Raw genomic sequence first — 20,149 nt, forward strand, 5'->3', positions numbered from 1 at the left:
CTGGTGTATGCGACCAACTTCCACCTTCGTTTCAGTTTGTTGCAAAATAAGATTAAGCGTCGAAGAGTGAGACCAAAGGCAAGATCAAGCGAGAAAGAAAAGAGGAGAGAGTGACAAAAGAGGGAGATAAATGAGAAAGGAAAGAGGAGAATGAGACCAAAGAGTGAGATTGTGAGAAAAATGGAGTAGGGAGAGTAATCTGTGAGTCAAGAGACGAGAAGGAAGAGTGCAAGAACGAGAAAGGCAATATGCATGCACTTCCCCAAGCTTTCCTGCAAGCCTTGAATATTAGGATAAACTCCTCTCGAATTCTATCCCAAACTTGCTTCATCCAACGACATTCCCAAAAACTTACATAGTATTCAATTAGACGATAAAATGTTGCATCCCCTAACTAATAGGAACCCAATTAGGGCCAGATTTGAATATTTTACCTAATATTAAGAGATCATTTTCGCCATTTTCTCGACTTTACTTTGAAGAGTTGGGTTGTAAGAAAGAGCAAGAGATGATAAATATAAGAAAGGCAAAACAGTTGGAAAGTTGCGTGAAAAATTGAGTTTGGAAAGAAAGCCAAGACGACTGAGAGAGATTCCTAAGAGATTTAATTGTTGTATTGAATATTTTGGCATGGAATCGATAAGCTTACTTTACATTTCAGAATCAGTATGTGTACCTTGAAACAAGGTAGAATAAAAGGAAAGTATCGAACTTAAGTGTATCCTAAATATTGCTCTTAGGCCAACGAAACAAAAATAGGTAATAATAATATTTGTAAGGTTAAGTTTCAAAAATTAAATACTTATCATAAGACATTTCCTTTCTTTTGAATTCAAATAAGCAATATACAATTTATTTTGGATTAATTTTCAAATTTTGACTTGAATTTGAAATTTATTATAAAAGTATTAGTAGTGTTTATAAGTAAACTTTTTTTAATAAGAAACCAAATATATTTAAATATTATTGTAGTGCTTTAGTCATATTAATTTGCAAGAACATTTATATGTGAATACTTGTGTTTTCAAATTATTAAAAACAGAAATGACTAACTCGGCTACGTTAAAGTACCCATCTTCTAAAAAATCAACCACATGATTGGAATGTTAAAATATACCCAAATATGTACCAACAGGAGAAGAAAAGAAGCTGACTTTTATTGTGTTTCTCATCTAAGATTAAAGGCTATGAAGAACGAGAACAAGAAAGGGGAATTCATAAAAAAGAACAATGTGATTTCTAAGCTCTACTAGTATCTCCAACGATACAACACAACCAAATTTACATGAAACAAAGTGGGCATACAGTTTGAATATATTGATACCTATAACTAATTTCTATCTAGCTTTTTCCATAAGCGTAGTACTCTCCTGATGATTGGATCAGCTGAAAATCCTTCTGCATATGCACCAATAGCTGTTAAGAGGCTTGTGAATTTCTCCCCATTATCCTATACAACCAAAAAATTCAGTCACAAACAAAAATATACAAATAAAACGAAAACTACTAAAAGAATTTGAATATTCCCAATTAATTTTTAAAGAGCACATATAACCATTTTTTTTATGTGCACAAAGAGAATAGAACAAAGGTAGACTGAAGGGTGGGTAAGTCTACACATTTAAACTTCAATGTTTTTCTTTCCTTAAAAAAAAAAGTTCGAAGACTATTCCATTGACTCGACATTTATGTTTTAAAATGGTAGAAAAACTGGAACTCCAGAAGAATAATTACCATCGAGCATTTGAAAGGTGTACACATATATTATAAGTAGCTGAATATTCAAATGCCAATATTTTTGGGTTATATTAAATTTAATTATATCATTACTCTAAGATTCCCCTCAATCCTTCTAAGAGGAAAAAAAAAAAAAAAAACTCAATTGTGGAATTAACAATTTGTAAAAGGGTTAAACAATTGGAAATCAATATCAATTGAGATAAAATGGTATTAAAAAGTTCAAATACAGAATCTCTTGCTCAATACCATGTTAAATCACTAATCAACCTAAAAACTTAAGCTTATAAATTATAGTAAATTTAAGGGAAATATCTTTTTGGTCCGAATAGGCGCATTTAGTCCTTGATGTTTCAAATTAGTCACTTTGGTCAATGAGTTTACAGGAATAGTTTAAATGGTCCCTCTAAATAAAAAAAAAGAAAAAAACTTTAAATTTAATATAAAACAAATATAAAGACTGAACTGGCAAAAATGACATGGAAAAAAAACATTTTTTAATCTTTTCCTTTCTTTCTCCTCCCTCTCTCTTGTTCTCTCTCCTCCTCCATTATCAACCTCTTTTCAATTTTTTCAAAACAATAGATAGTGCTGTGGGGTAAGAAGGCTGGTTGTAGCTGAACCGCAGGAGAATGAAAAATGTCTTTGTTGAAATGCAGAATACATCTAGAAAGGAGCGTTTGAATCTAGAAATGAGCATTTGAGGCAAGAAGTGGTGTTGTTTAGTCAAGAGCGTTGTTCAGTCGTGAGGCCTACTATGAAAGGAGTTAAATAGTCATGAAATTGATGTTTGTCATGGGACCCATGAACTCCTTGGAGCAAACAAGAAGTGGAGTAACTCTATTTCCTTAACTCCTACTCGTCGAGCTAAGTATACCCTAAATGATAACCAAGAATCTTTGTTTGATATACAAATGAAAGAAGTAGAAATAAGATGATGTTATCACTGTCATATATGACTAGTCAATCACCTTTTTCTCTCCCACTCGAGATCATTTTAGAGAGCCTTCAATATCAATAACAAATCCGTACTTGACATAATTTTTTTTTTTTTAAAGAAAAAAACAATCTCAATGGAAAACTCCAAGGGAGTGCTCTCTCCCTTTCTTTTACACCTCAATTTCTCCCTCTTTCTCTCTCACTTCTCCACGACAGTCAACGCTGGATTTTAACTCAAATTTGATAAATTGGAATCGTGTGAAATGATAATGATGAAGAGAATGAGTGCAAGAACACTAACGCCTATGCAGATCCATTTTCTGAGTGTTTTTCTGGTAGCATCTTACAGCAAACTCACACACCCTTTTCTGGTAGTATCTTGCAGCAAACTCACACCTTTTTGGTTGTTTTTTGTGTTGGTGTCCAATTTAAATTTGCTCTCATTCACACACCCTTTGTCCAATTCCGAAATTTATCAATGTTATAATCTTGTGAAAAACAGAGCTCGAAACTGACACTAATCAAACATACGCAGAGTCAGAAACTTCCAAACTGGAGATGGCAGCGAAGGAGTAAGTGAGAGAGAAAGAGGGAGAAATTGGGGTGTAAAAGAAAGAGTGAGGGCACTCCCTTGGGATTTTCCATTAAGATCATTTTGAAAAAAATTTGAAAAGAGTTGGTAATGGAGATGAAGAGAGACAAGAGAGAGAGGGATGAAGAGGGAAGAGAGAGAGAGAACAAGAGAGAGGAGGGAGAAAGAAAGGAAAAGATTAAAATAATATTTTTTTTCCATGTCATCTTGCAACTTCTACATTTATAATTTTTTCCTAGTTGATTTAAAGGTTTTTTTTAAAGAGAGGGGCTTTTCAAACCTATTTTTTAAAACTCAAATGATCAGAATGGCTAAATTGAAAGATTAGGGACTAAATGTACCTATTCTTCAAAACTCAGAGACCAGAAAGACATTTACCCCTAAATTTAATTATCACTACTTTAACAATATTCATGTATAGACTTTTACCCTTGAGAGAGTGTCTCATTTTTTAAAACAATATTTTGCCAAATTGAGACTCAATTGGTGGGTCAAATTAAGTCATTTCCTAAGGTTTTAATAAGTTCTAGCAATGCATCACCAGATTGAAAGGTAGAAAATGAAATCAAGAGTGCCATGTCCTATTAATAATAGCACAAACCTCCGGTTTCTTGAATAAAAGATCTCTGGTGGAAAATGGTACCATATAGACTGGAAGATCAGATCGCAAGATTGCCTGCAGCATACAAGACATGGATGAAGCAACAAGTTAAAATAACATGGTGGATGCCAATAGTTACATCAAGTGAAGTACTTGTTTTTGCATTATGTGATAAGAAGGAACGATGGATACATGCTCACTTCGAATTCCACTCCCCTTCGTAATCTCACCCGTAGACCATTCCAAGGGATTAAATGAATATTTGTTTAGAAAATTACAGTTTTTGGAAGATATTTCTTCATATATTTACAATATGTCATAAAGAAATAATTAAAGAAGTTGAGCGCCATGACCGACATCTCAATGAGGGCCTTTTGGGAGGCACGCTTTCCAAAATAATGATCATTGATTAAGACCATAAAGAGTACCGAGGAGAAAAAGGTTAACTAGTCCTTGCAGTTAAAAAGAAAAAGAGAATTATCCCAAAATACCAACCAAATATAGTATATGCAAAATAAATAAATAAATAATTTTCTACACAAGTACCCCCAATAAAACTGAAGGGAAATTACCAGGTCCTTGCTCAAGATAGCTTGTTCAGCATTTGTTACCAACATCTACAAGAAAATAAAGATATTAAGTTTGTTGTATTTGCAACTGATGGATCAGTTCTTAGAGTATTGTATATGTCACACCTTTCATATTATCTTTTAAATGCAAATATCACAAAGTATGACATATCTGTATTAAAAAGAAAAAAGAAAAAAAGTTATTGGTGTCTTGTGCCCACATCCATGTCATTCTTCTCGAGCTCATGCTTCTTAGTTTCACATATTCTTCCAACTATGCATATTTTTTTCCAAACAACTCCATCTTTATAATTTATTTTTCATTTTGTTGCATTGGAAAGAAAGGAAAAAAAACATCTCTACCCAAAACATGCTTACTGAAAGCAGATTGAGTTTTCATTTTTTCCTTTAAGTCGGAATCTCAATCCATGGTTGTAGATTTATGCTTTAATGTTTGTTTTACTACATTAGTTGTAACTAGTTTGTGATTATTATGATCTCCACAAACACAAAAATCAATGTTATGCCTGGTATATCAATTAATTTTTAACATGTTTTAACATGTCAGGGACTTGTTGTACCCAAGATTGAAGGTGTAAGTTTAGGGATTTCATAGAAACAAACTCAAAAGTGCATGGACTAAACTCTCGTGATTTAACTTATCTCTTTTCCTTTTTATGGTACTAAGGTTATTAAAACTAGTTAGGAAGCCTTTGGCACACCTATCTTTTCTTATCACCAATTACTTTTTTTTTTTTTTTTAATTTCATTTAATGTAAGATTATCAATTTGAACCTTCAACCTTTTGGTATATAATCCCCTCCAACCCCTTCTCCCACACATTACTATATGGGTCTACCTTTAGGTATAAGACAAGGAAAAATACCAAAGACTCGTAGAAGATTTATTTATCTCTCATATTGTCTAGATATGGCTTCGGCAATTAGTATGGTAAGCTAATTCATGCATGCCCTAGGGCCAACTCATCTTGAGGTAGTTTGTAGGATCCTAAAATATGTGGTGAAAGGAACTCAGAGAAAAGACATACTTTTAAACAAGCAAGATTAATTTTCTTTTGAAAATGAAACGAATTTTTTCATTAATCAAATGAAAAGAGACTAATGCTCCAAAATACAAGGTATCCAAAGGAAAAAGACATAGAAGAGACAACCACAAATGATGAAGAGTACAAGTGATAGTGAGATAGTAAGGTGTGGACAAGACCTATCCAATGATTGCCACCAACGATGAAATTTGGCAATTTAAGAAGACTCAAGAATTTGAAGAAGAAGAAGAAGAAGAAGAACAGGAAGATGAGCTCCAAGTGACTCAACCGAACATAGGGGATGAACTTCCACGCACCTTACTAACTCCCACTTCCGATTCTCATGCTCAAAGACATGCACTTTTCCGGACAAAGTGTAATATTCATGGGAAAGTATGCATTGTCATCGTGGATGGACGCAGCAATGAGAATTTAGCATCTAAAAAGCTGGTTCAGGCACTTAAACTCAAGGTTGATAACCATCCAAGTCCTTACAAAGTAAGTTGGATAAAAAAGGGTGGCGAAGTCCTAGTGAACCAAATTTGTACCGTCCCTTTATCCATTGGGAGCCATTATAAGGATCAAATCATTTGCAGCGTCCTAGATATGGATGCCTCCCATGTCCTCTTGGGAAGACTTTGGCAATATGACAATCAAACACTTCATAAAGGGAGTGGCAATACATTTGAATTTGATTGGATGGGAAAGAGAATTCTCCTCCTACCACTCAAGAGTAACATCTCTGCCCCTTCAAGTTCTGTGCAACCTAAACAAAAGGGACACTTCTTCACCTTCCTTTCCAATAAAGAAGCAATCACCCCAGCCTTTGCCACTCCCATGCGCCTTCTTATCAAGAAAAATAAACCTATTATTCGGCCCAGCCCTATTAGCAGGGTTCAGCATCTTTTAGATCAATTTCCTACTCTCACAACCCCACCAAAAGACCTACCACCACTCAAGGACATCCAACATAACATAGATGGCTCAACATTTCCTCACCTTCCTCACTACAAAATGAGTCCATCCGAGTATCAACTACTTCATGAGATAATTCAGGACTTGCTTCATAAAAAACATATTCATCCAAGCCTGGTCCTTGTGCAGTGTCAACCTTTTTAGCTCCAAAGAAAGATGGTCCATGCTGCTTATGCCGCGCAATAAATAAAATAACCATAAAGTAGCTGATGCTTTAATTAGGAAAACCTATTTATTAACACTTTTACGTGGATCCATTATTGCTTTTGACCATCTTCCTACATCTTATGAAAATGACCCTGATTTCCATAACACATGGCAATCTTGTTTAACAAACAGCAGCTATAAAGACTTCCACTTGATGGATTCCTTTTTAAAGGCAATCAATTATGGGAGAGACCTGTTTCTCCAAATAAATCAATAATATATTACTTTTGATTCACAAAAATACCTTTTTTTACATCTCACAAATTCCAGCCCTAGGAAGTAATGTAGGTTTGGGACACCAACTAGAAGTTGGTGGAGTGGGTTATTATAACTCATTCCATGTTTGGGGCACCTAGTTGTGTGTACAACTATTTATGATCATCAATTAAGTATAGTAAATACTATTTCAAACTCTCTTTACTACAGTATTTACTATTTCTCACTCGTTCTGTCTTTTATTTTTTGCTACAGTGTTTACTATTTTCTATTTAAACAGAAATAATTTCCATTCAAAATGCATTTTTTACATCAAGCTGGTGAAGGGCCAATCTAAATTTGTTACAAGTGATAAAAGAATTCTAATGGAATTAATTTTAGTCATAGGAGCAAAACTTTCCTTATAATCAATCCCATAAGTCTGAGTGAATCCTTTTGCTACTAGTCTTGCTTTATATATTTTAACATTACCATCAGGATTACATTTTATGGTAAAGACTCATTTACACCCCAATGTTTTCTTATCTGTTGGCAAATCCACTATTTCCCATGTACCATTATGTTATAGAGCATTCATCTCTTCCATGACAGTTACTTTCCAATTTAGATAATCTAAGGCTTCTTATATATTTGACAAGTTTTTGTAAGATATATAATTTGCAATGGGATACTTAGTGCAAGCTCTAGTACCTTTTCTCAAGGTAATAGGGATATCAAGATCAGAGGTAAAAGGTAAAATAATTGGAAAGACATCAAGCAAGACATTTTCAATGGTTGGAGAGACATCGATGAAATAGGAGTGGAAGGTTGGTTATCTAGAGTTTGAGAACCATCCCTTAGAGTTTGAGATTAGATCAGTGACGAGTCAGCTATTTGGTATTTTCTTGTTTGATTGAGTCTTCTTTTAGTATAAAACATAAACTAGGGTTTGATGTTGAAAGAACAACTAGGGTTTTCTTCTTTTCTTGTTTTCTTTATCTTTATCTTTATTTTTCATTTTTTTTTTAATTCCCCAGCTCTGTACCAACTTGGCTTGAATGGAATAAGATATTTTGTATTGCAATAATTAACCATAAGATACATGACCTTCTTGTATAGGAAGAAGGCTTAATACATAAAAAGATAGTATCCCTAAAATAAAATCCTCATTGATTTTACGGCTAATCAGCATATGTATTTACAACCAAACCAACAATTATGGTTGGATTTTTTCCTTTTATGTAATAGGTTTTTCTTCTAATTTAGGATACATAATTGTCATATTGAAAAATAAGAAAGAGAAATTATTTAATAGAATTCCAATTTTAACTGATTTTATTAGCAGGGGAGGATAACTTGTTCGGGACCAGATAAAAGAAGTATTTTCATAATCTTGAGTGAATGATTAGTTCTCGACCAACTTTAATAAAATTCAGTCATTAAGGGTGAAATAAGGAGCTTCGTATCAGCTAGGTTCCACAAACAAATCTGATTACACATAAACTAGAAAGAAAAGGGGAAAAAAATATATACACATATAAAACTGACTTCAAACATAACTGAGATTATTTAAGCCCCTTTGATTATAATTTTGTTTCTGTTTTGAAAAAATAAGTCTGTTTCCTAGAACTTTTTTATCAGAATTGTTTTATAAGTCTGACTTCGATCCAGACATCTAGAAGGCTGAATGGAATCAAGTCCAGCACTGAACAACATGACTAAATTAATAAAATTCATTAACTGCATAAGCTTGCCCCATCTAATACACTGAAAATAATCCAAGTGTTTTCTTAAATATTTTGTTTCAGAAGTCAGTTATTGTACTCTATAATAGACATACCTTCCTAATACGTTCATCTTCCACTTGATCAACATGTTGCAACAAATTTTCTAACGTGCCTGACCAGTAAGAATTTGTAAATAAGTACACGCAAACCATCAGATTTCAGGCACCACAGCCAACAGAATAAAGGACAAAGATTAGAAATATAATAAACACAAAAGTATAGTACCACGGCATTCTCATTTTATTTCACTAATACAGTTCTAATTTTTACCTTCTACGGTCAATCACTTCTTCTTCTTCTTCTTTTTTCTTCTGAGATTTTAGGATTACTTTTGCGGAAAGTGTTTATTGTTACTAATATTATTATTATCATTATTTTATTTTTTGCAAGGAAACAATTTTCCATGGATGGAATGAAAAATTACAATGGAAGTCTTTTAACTCCCAACAATTTTAAAATAGAAAACACGCGCACACAGCCCCAAACACAAAATACAAAATCTATTCAAAACTATTGCAGTAAGGGTTTTAAATAGGTTATATATTTTTTAAATTCTTTTAGTCAGGATTTCTCCTCCATGTCCATTCTTTTAATATTTTTCCCATGAATATTTTTATTCCATCAAATCAAAAAGAGGGAAAAAAAGGATATCTCAAACATAAGATTACAAGTTGAAACTGCCATTTTGAAAAGATGCCAGGAGAAACTAAAATCAAATTGCCAAAATATTTTATTATTCATCTCACATGTTCACGCTTATTTGAAATATAAAAGAGTTGAAGATTTATACTCATTTATAACCTTAATAGTTTAGGACTTGTATCCGGATGGAAAAATTATCTCCCGACTTACAATTGTTTTTTTTAAGAAAAATATCTCCTGATTTATAGGATTTGTTATTTCTTTGAATTTAATAGGCAGCTGTAAGACAGGCATTCACCAAATCTAGTGTAAAATACAGAAGGTAAGCAAACATGAGATTGAATAAATTGTAGTCCACAATTCTCTGGGGAAGGCATTGCTCTCTTAAACCTACTCACCAAATCTAATGATAAGTTCCACAGCATTGACATTACCAATTCCATCCACTCCTGCATTTAGAGTTATGAGAACATCAATCACCATAAAGTTGATAAAAGACATTGTAAACTAGTAACGATGGAAATGCGGTCTACCGCTATATTTTCAGTCCTTGGTTAGTTGGGAAACTTCGCCTAATCCTAACTAGCACAAGGTCATAAACTTAGTTAATCGGTTGGGTTATAGTAAATTTAATTTTTTTTTCAAAAAAGGAAACAATCTCTTCATTAGATAATGAAATGAGACAAAGCACAATATACAATAAGAAAACAACGAGCAATAAAAACTAAGGATCGGGAGGTGCACTCGTGCATCTCAACTAAGTTAACACCCCCTTAACACCTTCATCATATCCAAATCATCCTAAAGAATAAACAAATACGATCAAATATCCGATGAATAGATTACAACTCACCAACATAATAAACTAATGACAAACGAACAAAGCCACAAAACTTAATCTACCAACAGTACACAGAACATCCAAAAATACTACTAAAGACCGTGATACAGTGAACTTCTAAGAAGCTGGAGAAACGAAGGCCAGTCAGTTTAAGCACAATTCTTGAATTGAAAAATATGCAAAATGTTTGGATAGTGCGCACCAGGACGAGGCGTTAAGCTGGGCTGTCTCAAAACGCTCAAACCAAGTCACCCCCTTGTCATAGAAGACCCGTTGATTCCTTTCAAACCAAAGATCAGCCAGCAATGATTTCACCGCATTGAACCATAACAATTTAGCCATCTTCTTCAAAGGAGGGTCCATCAAGATTTGCAAAATGTTAGAGCGAAAATGGTTTCCAAAGACCCATTTCAAGTTAAAAATCGAGAACAATCTCAGCCAACATTGTTCTGCATAGCAGCAAACAAAAAAAAAGATGTTGCAGGTACTCCGTATCTGCCATACAAAGAGGGCAAATTTGTGGAGATAGACAATGGTTGGGCAGCTTCTTTTGCATCGCAGAGGAGCAGTTCAACTCTCCAAACATCATTATCCACACTAAGATGTTAACTCGCCGAGGGCTTTTAGTTTTCCACAGTGCTTTCTCCAGCTGCTAAGAACCAGGGGAAAAAACTGGTATTTTCGTCTCCCAAATTCAACCAATTCAACTTGCACTTTTGATTAAGCTATTCTCAGATCGATCTCCGCTGAAGAGGATTCAGAATTTTCTGCCAAGCTGTCTCTTTTGCTAATTTCTTCAAGAAATCTTTCTTCCTGTTTTCTTTGATTGCCCTTAAAATCCGCATGCCATTTCTTTAAAACATTCTTTAGACTCCTTACTTTTGAGGATATGACAAAGCCAACCCAATCTTGATTGTTACTACGGCTCAAATGTCTTTCAATTACCCGGCAATCCTTATTTAGCAACCAGCTATTGCAGAATCGAAAGGGTGAAGGGCCCCACTCAACAGTGCGTACCTTTCTTGTAACTTCAGTATTTTCAAATGCCTCATCCCAACCATTTGATACTAAAAACTGGTCGATAAGTGAGTGAGAAACCACACTTCCTTCTCTGGACCATGTGAATCGGCCTTGGACAGGAATTTCCAACAAATTTGCCTCATCTATGAAATTACTAAATTTCCTCATTCCTTTCGTTACTCTTCCCACAGGGAATCGTTCCTGAGCCCTTCGAGTCATGTTGAAATCATTGCCTAGGCACCATGGTTCTGCACAGTAGGAGGAGATGGAAGAAAGCTCCGGCCAAATGATTTTTTTCTCTTTGTAATCAATCGGCCCATATACATTTGTGATCCAACAAACTTTTTTGTTAATAGTTGTACATTTCACCATCAAAGAATAGCCTCCTTTGAGAACTTCAGTAACCGCTATCTTGCTTTCATCCCACATTGTTAATATGCCACAAGATCTGCCATAGGCTTCAACACACACCCGTCCAACATCTTTCGAGCTCCATAAGGCTATAATGAAGTCGATATCGATATCAAAGCTTTCTCTTTTTGCTTCCTGGATCAGTACCATATCAGGATTTATATTCCTTAATTCTCGTTTGCACACCCATTGTTTAGAAGAGTCATTTAGACCTCTTGTGTTCCTGAAAAGATCTTCATAGGACAAAATGGATTCTGAATTTTCTACTCCTCTGAATGCTGCCTCTCTTTTCAATCGAGAGTTGTATCACAAGCTTCAACTATAGATAACATTCGCCAATTGTTATAGTTGTACTCAATAGTTTTAGTGAGAATAATGATCTTATTCCCTTAATCAAATTGAAGATACATATATATAGGCAACTAAGAAACCCTAATCTAGGAGATATAAAATTACAATAAATGACAACTAATTATAATTATAAAATAAATACATATTATAACACTCCCCCCCAAGCTAGAGCAAATATGTCAATTATGTCCAGCTTGTTGCACACATAGCTTATTCTTCCTCCGTTTACTGCTTTAGTAAGGATATCTCCCAAATGTTCTCCAATCTTCACATATCTTGTAGATATCAACCTTTCTTGTATTTTCTCGCGAATAAAATGATAGTCCACGTCAATGTTTAGTTCGTTCATGAAATACTTGGTTGGATGAAATATGGAGAACAACTTGATTATCACACCATAGTTTAGTTGGCAAAGTAACACTGAAGCCCATCTCAGAGAAAAATTGATGTATCCACACTATTTCACACACAGATTGTGCCATAGCTCTATATTCTGACTCAATACTCGAACGAGAAAATACATTATGTTTCTTACTTTTCCACAATACGAAGTTTCCTCCTAAAAAAACACAAATCCAGAGGTTGATCTCTTATCTTCTCGAGATCTAGCCCAATCAACATCTGAAAAATATTCAACCCTTGTATGACCATGATCTATATATAAGATCTCACGTCTAGGTGTAGCTTTTAGATAACATAGGATTTTTTCAACTGCAACCCAATAATCCACAGTCGGGGACGACATAATTGACTCACAATACTCACAGAATACGCAATGTCAGGTCGTGCCACTGTTAAATAGTTTAACTTTCCAACTAATCTTCTATATCTCTCAAGATCTTTAAACAATCCTCCTTCCTTAGCAAGTTGCAAATTTGGTATCATCAGAGTACTACATTGTTTGACTTCTAGTTTACCTGTCTCAGACAACAAATCAAGTATGTATTTTCATTGGGATAGGTAAATATCTTTCTTGCTTTTCATTACATCAATACCCAAGAAATACTTCAATGGTCCCAAATCTTTGATATGAAATTGACCCTGGAGAAAAGTCTTGAGAGAGGATATACCTGATACATCATTTCCAGCGATAACGATATGATTAACATATACAACAAGCAAAGCAATACCATTGTCAGATCGTTGATAGAAAACAGAATGATCGGACTTACTTTTCTTCATACCAAAACATTCGAGTGCTTGACTAAACTTCCCAAACCATGCTCAAGGACTTTGTTTTAGTCCATAGAAATATTTTTCAAGGCGACACAACTTATCATTCTCCCCCTTAGCAACAAACCCAAGTAGTTGCTCCATATAGACTTCCTCTTGAAGATCACCATGAAGAAAAGCATTCTCAATGTCAAGTTGATGCAAAAGCCAATTGTGAATAGCAGTCATCGATAAAAACAGTCGAATGAAAGTTAATTTAGCAACAGAAGAAAATGTATCTGAATAATCAGTCACATAGATTTGGGCAAAAACTTTGGCAACAAGACGAGCTTTCAACCGAGCCACTATTCCATCGAGATTGGCCTTTATAGCGAACACCCATTTACACCCAATAGCTTTCTTTCCAACTGGACGCGAAACGAGATCCCAAGTACCATTATCATCCAAAGCAGTCATCTCCTCGATCATTGCACTACGCCACCCGGGATGAGATAAAGTTTCATTAATAGAGTTAGGGATAGAGGTGGAATCAAGAGATATAATAAAGGAATAAGTGGGAGAAGACAACTGGTTATACGAAACAAACGAAGAAATAGGGTAAGTACAAGTGTGTTTACCTTTTCGAAGGGCAATGGGAAGATCATCACTCAGTCCCGGATCAGATGTCGAAGAAGCCAGTGGTGGAGGACGTGGGTCTGAAGATGGCTGTGGAGGACGCCTGGAGTAGACTCGAGTAACCGGAGGGTCAGAAGGAAGAGACACAGAGGAAGGTGGAGAGAGGATGATGTAGAAGATGTAATCTCATAGATAAAAAGATCTACATCCTCCCTCTAACACAGACTCAACGGTGATGGACTAAAGGGTATATCTTTGAAAAATGTAACAATAGGAGATATGAGAAACTTGTTCAAAGTAGGACAATAACAACGATAACCCTTGTGAACAAGAGAATAACCTAAGAAAATGTATTTCAAAGATTTCGGATCTAATTTGGTACGATTTGGATGAATATCCTGAACAAAACAAACACAGCCAAAGATCTTAGGAGCAACAAAAAACAAAGATTTCGTAGGAAAAAGAGTACGATGAGGAATCTCTCCATTGAGGACAGAGAAAGGCATTCTATTAATCAAGAAGCAAGCAGTAGATATAGAATCAGCTCAAAATTGCTTTGGAACACGCATTTGAAAGGATAAGGCGCGGGCTGTTTCAAGGAGGTGTGTGTTCTTTTTTTCAGCAACTCCATTTTGAGATGGAGTGTCTGCTCAAGAGGATTGATGAATGATGTGACCACATAAGTAAGATCTAAGTACATGAGAGAAATATTCACCAACATTATCAGTTCGCAAGGTTTTGATAGAGACGTTAAATTGATTTCGAATCTCGGCATGAAAAGCACAAAAATGAGACAATAACTAAGAATGATTTTTCATTAAGTATAACCAGTGTTTTAAAAAGCCCTCTCAGGCGCGCACCTAGGCGCGCATAGGCCCAAGGTGCAGGTCTGGCGCCTTGCCTTAGAAAAGCGAGGCTCACAAAATAAGGCACGCCTTAGGCGTGCGCCTTTTGTGAAGCCCCAAGGATCAAAGCCTTGCTCCTTGGGGCTTTTCAATTATTTTTAAAAAATAGTAATAATTAAAGGTTTTCCTTCCTTATTAACTAAAAGGATCAAGTTACCAAACCTAAATGCAAAATTTCTTGTGTCTGGGTCCCTTTTTTTCCATATTTCCACTTCAATTATACTCTCTTTTTAATATAATATTTTTATATATAGTGCACCTCACAAAAAAGAAGCCCGGGCTTTTTTGTGCACCTTGCGCCTAGGCTCCAGAGGGACATTGCGCCTTAAGGCGCCTTGGGCATTTAAAAACACTAAGTATAACCAAGTCATACGAGAATAATCATCAACAAAAGTAACAAAGTAACGAAAACCTATTAGGGACACGACTGAACAAGGACCCCAAATATCATAATGGACTAACTCAAAAGAAGCACTAGCTCGTTTATGAACACTAGGACTAGAACTAAGACGATGAAATATAGAAAACTGACACAAATCACAATTCAAAGACGATAAGGAACGAAATTCTGGATAAAGTTTCTTCAACACAAACAATGCTGAATGACCCAAACGACAATGGACTTCAAACGGGGATGTAACTCCAGAGGCAGCCAGTGATAGAAAAGGTCCATAAAAAATTGGATAAATGTAAAAGATTTAATCTCTCAAGAGGAGGAAGGGCAACCCTATGCACCTAAGGTTAATTCGAAATTTCTTTTGGGAAGGTCACAAAGGAAACAAAATCAACCATCTGGTAAATTGGAGCATTATCTCTCAGTCTTTTAAGTGATGGAGGTCTCGGCTTGGGTGGGCTTAAAATTGGGGCTGGCATTATATGGTGGAGGAAAACTCCCTTTGGAGACAAGTGACCGCAAGCATCCATGGGAAAGGCCCTTTCAACTGGCACTCATCGGGCAAATGTGGGAATAGTTTGAGAAGCCCTTGGATTAATATCTCAAGAAGCTGGTCAAAAGTGGAGTCTTTGGCTTCTTTCATTCTTGGGGATGGCACTCGAATTGCTTTTTTGTCAGATCCTTGGATTGACTCAATCCCTTTGTCTACCCTCTATCCAAGTTTGTTTGTTATAATTCTATAGTTAGGGTTTTCGATTCTTGTAAATATTTTGTGATATTTTCCTTTTCTATGCTTTGTATACTTGTATATATTCATATCTTTGGTGAATGAATAGAGCATTCTGATTCTTTCTCAAACCTAAGGGTTTTACTTGGTATCAGAGCTCTCTAAACAAACTTAAGATTTTGTGAACCTTAGGGTTTGAGAATTTAGAACCCGTTTGTGATACGTTTAGGGTTTTGTGGAGAGGTGAGTTTACACTTTTGCTCACAGTCGCCGTCTTCGGTTCGTTTGCCATCGTTAGCCGCCACTGCCGGCGGAAAAAAAAAAGTAGTTTTTTTTTTGACACCGCGCAGTCCAACGAGGAGCCCAGCCGCCGATCTACAAAACCCCAAAGTCCGGTTGCTATCTGACCAGTGCGTGAGGCTCACGCGCCGCTTGTTCCAACCTATTGTCCGTCCACGCACCGACGTTTGTAGGCACGTGCACCGTTTTTTTTTCGTCCGTCTTTTGTGGGTTTCCTCAGTGTTGTTGGCTCTTCTTGGTGGTATGTTTGTTTGGGATATATAGATATACTCATTGCTTGTAAAGATATCTCTTCGGTAAATTACGGTTTGATTCTCTACTGTCCGGTGTCTATTTTTTTAGGTAATGGCTAATAAGAAACCAATAATGTCTGAGATTGTTCCTATGGTGTCAAAAGTAACTGAACACAAGTTGAATGGATCCAACTACTATTCATGGAGATCAAATCCAGGAGGTGTTGTTTGCTATTATTGTCATAAACCTGGCCATACGAAACATGAATGTAGAAGATTGCTGAATAAGGGTCAGAGGATGCTATCACCCTCTGCACATGTTGAGTCTACTCCTGATAATCTTGACAAGTCAATTACCATTTCTGCAGAGGAGTTTGCTAAATTTCAGTAGTATCAAGAGTCATTGAGGGCATCATCTTCTACTCCCATTACGACCATGCAGAGACAGGTAACATTTCTAAATGCCTTCTTCCTCCACGTCAAAATGGGTCATTGGCTCTGGCGCTACAGACCATATGACAGGTAACCCCAGTTTATTCTCTAACCTTTGTAACATACCTCTTCACCTAATATCACTATATTGATGGAACTTCCACTCCTGTTTTAGATCAGGAACCGTCCATCTCACTGAATCAATTTCTTTGTGATCAGTTTTTAAATTTACCAAATTTCTCGTTTAATTTGATTTCGGTCAGTAACTCAATCGTGATCTTCATTGTTGTCTCCTTTTTTCCTTGTTATTGCTTATTTCAGGATCTTACGACGAAACAGACAATTGGGAAAGGGCGGGAATTTTGGAGGTCTTTACATCTTTGAACCACAAACACCTATGGTCATCACATGCTCTAGCGTGTCGTCTCCCTTTGAAGAGCATTGTCGTTTGGGTCATCCGTCTATCTCTGTGTTGAAGATCTTCATCCACAACTTCAACCATTTGTCTTCTTAGATTGTGAGTCGCGTCACTTTACTAATTTCATCGTTTGAGTTTGTATCCTCAAGTCAATAAACGAGCTAGTGTCCTTTTGAATTAGTCCATTCTGATGTTTGGGTCCATGTCCTGTTGAGTCCAAAGGAGGGTTTAGGTATTTTGTTACATTTGTCGATGACTATTTCTCGTGTTACGTGGTTATTTAATGAAAAGTCGTTCCGAGTTACTTTCTCATTTTCGTAACTCCATGGCATTCTTCATCAATCTTCTTGTGTTGATACTCCATCTCAAAATGGGGTTGCAGAACGAAAAAATTGTTCATCTCCTTGAGACAGCCAGGCATTGATGTTTCAGATGCATGTTCCAAAATCCTTTTTGGGCTGATGCTGTTTCCATAGCTTGTTTCTTAATAAATCGCATGCCCTCTTCCATTCTTAAGGTTGAGATACCTTTTCGTACTTTATGCCCCAAGCAACATTTGTTTCTCATTCCACCCAAAATATTTGGTTGTACCTGCTTTGTTCGGGATGTTCGGCCTCAGCATACCAAGCTGGATCCAAAGTCCTTAAAATGTATTTTCCTTGGTTATTCCTATGTCCAAAAGGGGTATCGGTGTTATTGTCCTAGTCTAAATAAATATTTAGTCTCTCCTGATATCACGTTTTTTTAACATACCCCATTTTTTTCATCACCGTCTTTCTCTTCGAATAAGAGTCAGGGGGAGCATAAGGAATTAGAGGATGATTTCCTTGTCTACACAGTTATTTCTCCTTCTGATCCTCTTCCTGATTCATCTCTACCTGTGACTATCTCTACTCTTCCTCCCATCGTTAAGGTCTATACTCGACGAAAGCCTCCTCCAATTCCATGCCCTGTACCAGAGTCTTCTTCGTCATTGGATCCAGAAATGGGTGATGATCTTCCTATTGCTCTTCGTAAGGGTAAACGTACATGTGCTCATCCTATTTCCTCTTTTGTTTCATATAACCATTTGTCGCCTTCCACATGTTCATTCATTGCATCCTTAGAGTCTATATCCATCCCAAAAACTGTTCATGAGGTTTTGTCTCATCCTGGTTGGTGTGCCACAATGGTGGAGGAGATGATTGCCTTAGATGATAATTGTACTTGGGATTTAGTTTCTCTCCTACAGGAAAGAAGGCTATCGGTTGCAAATGGGTGTTTGCAGTTAAAGTCAATTCTGATGGTTCTATTACTCGATTAAAAGCGCGCCTCGTAGCGAAAGACTACACAAAAACTTATGGCGTTGACTATGCTAATACTTTCTCCTATAGCAAAAATGGCATCTGTGAGGTTGTTTATTTCATTAGCTTCAATCAATCATTGGCCTTTACATCAGCTTGATGTTAAAAATGAATTTCTTCATGGTGATCTTCAAGAAGAGGTGTATATGGAGCAACCACCAGGGTTTGTTGCTCAGAGGGAGAATGGAACGGTGTGTCGCCTTCGTAAATCCTTGTATGGATTAAAGCAGAGCCCACGAGCTTGGTTTGGTAAATTTAGTCAGTTGATTGAAAGCTTTGGAATGTGGAAGAGCATGTCAGATCATTCAGTCTTTTTTAAGAGAACTGAGGGTGGTGTCATCTTGTTAGTCCTATATGTGGATGATATTGTGATTATTGGTGATGATGTTTTAGGTATCCAATCTCTAAAAACCTTTCTTCATAGTCAATTCCATACAAAAGATTTGGGCATGTTGAAATACTTCTTAGGAATTGAAGTAATAAGAAGCAAGAAAGGAATTCTATTATCACAGAGAAAATATGTACTTGACTTGTTGACTGAAACAGGAAAGCTAGGGCTAAGCCATGTAGTACCCCAATGATGCCCAACTTACAGCTTACAAAAGATGGAGAATTGCTAAAAGATCCTGAAAGATATAGGAGGTTAGTGGGAAAACTTAATTACCTTACAGTGACTCGAACCGACATAGTCTATTCAGTAAGTATTGTGAGTCAGTACATGTCATGCCCTACAATTGATCATTGGGCTGCATTGGAACAGATTCTTTGTTATTTGAAGGTTGCTCCTGGGCGTGGTTTATTATATAAAGATTATGGTCATACTAATATTGAATGTTTCTCAGACACTGATTAGGCAGGATCTAAAGAAGATAGAAGATCAACCTCAGGGTATTGTGTTTTTGTTGGTGGTAATTTGATTTCTTGGAAGAGTAAGAAACAAAATGTGGTGTCACGTTCAAGTGCAGAATCAGAATATAGAGCAATGGCACAATCTGTGTGTGAATTGATTTGGATATATGAACTTCTTGTTGAGTTGGGATTTGAAATCACCACACCGACAAAGTTGTGGTGTGATAATCAAGCAGCACTTCATATTGCGTCTAATCCAGTATTTCATTGAAGGGACTAATATATGAAGTTGATTGTCATTTGTACGAGAGAAAATCAAAGTGGTTGGTATCTACGGATATGTGATAACTGGAGAACAATTAGGAGTATCTTCACAAAGCATTGGATGGAAGACGTATAATATCTATGTAAAAGTTGGGCATGATACACTATATGTCCCAATTTGAGGGTAGTGTAATAATTTCTATAGTTAGGTTTCCTTTTGTGATATTTTCCTTTTCTATGCTTTGTACACTTGTATATATTCATATCTTTGGTGAATGAATAGAGCATTCTGATTCTTTCTCAAACCTAAGAGTTTTACAATTTAGAATCACCTTGTTGCCAAGGAGTTCCATAGCTTCTTATTGGGATCATTCTCTGAGCTCTTGGTCCATTGTTTTTCATCGTTTGCTTAAAGATGAGGAAATACTACAATTTCAGGCCTTGCTACTACTCCTCTCAGGAAGGACAATTTCAGCCAGCCCAGATTTCAGATCATGGTCTTTGGAAGCATCAAGCTTCTTCACAATTAAGCCTCTCACCACTCATCTCTCCCCTTCGTTCCCAATGGATAAAAGCCTTTTCAA

General features: G+C 36.1%; 1 protein-coding gene across 6 annotated transcripts in view; it reads right to left on the reverse strand.

Annotated features, from left to right (window-relative positions):
* Window positions 1–1,124: 1,124 nt before the first annotated feature.
* The window catches only part of LOC120087089 (DNA polymerase I), a 95,699-nt gene continuing 76,674 nt past the window's right edge, over window positions 1,125–20,149 (reverse strand). For 5 of the 6 annotated variants that reach the window (XM_039043969.1, XM_039043966.1, XM_039043967.1 and 2 more), the window contains 5 exons: window positions 9,688–9,738; window positions 8,701–8,759; window positions 4,442–4,486; window positions 3,870–3,944; window positions 1,127–1,450 (listed from right to left, as the gene is read on the reverse strand). In XM_039043969.1, the coding sequence (XP_038899897.1) occupies window positions 1,331–1,450; window positions 3,870–3,944; window positions 4,442–4,486; window positions 8,701–8,759; window positions 9,688–9,738 (350 nt within the window). In that variant the 3' untranslated portion in view covers window positions 1,127–1,330. Of the gene's footprint in view, window positions 1,451–3,869; window positions 3,945–4,441; window positions 4,487–8,700; window positions 8,760–9,687; window positions 9,739–20,149 lie in introns of all 6 variants that reach the window. The other variant, XM_039043968.1, reaches the window with a different exon arrangement.

The sequence above is a fragment of the Benincasa hispida genome, chromosome 9 (assembly GCF_009727055.1).
Source record: "Benincasa hispida cultivar B227 chromosome 9, ASM972705v1, whole genome shotgun sequence".
Lineage (NCBI taxonomy): Eukaryota > Viridiplantae > Streptophyta > Magnoliopsida > Cucurbitales > Cucurbitaceae > Benincasa > Benincasa hispida.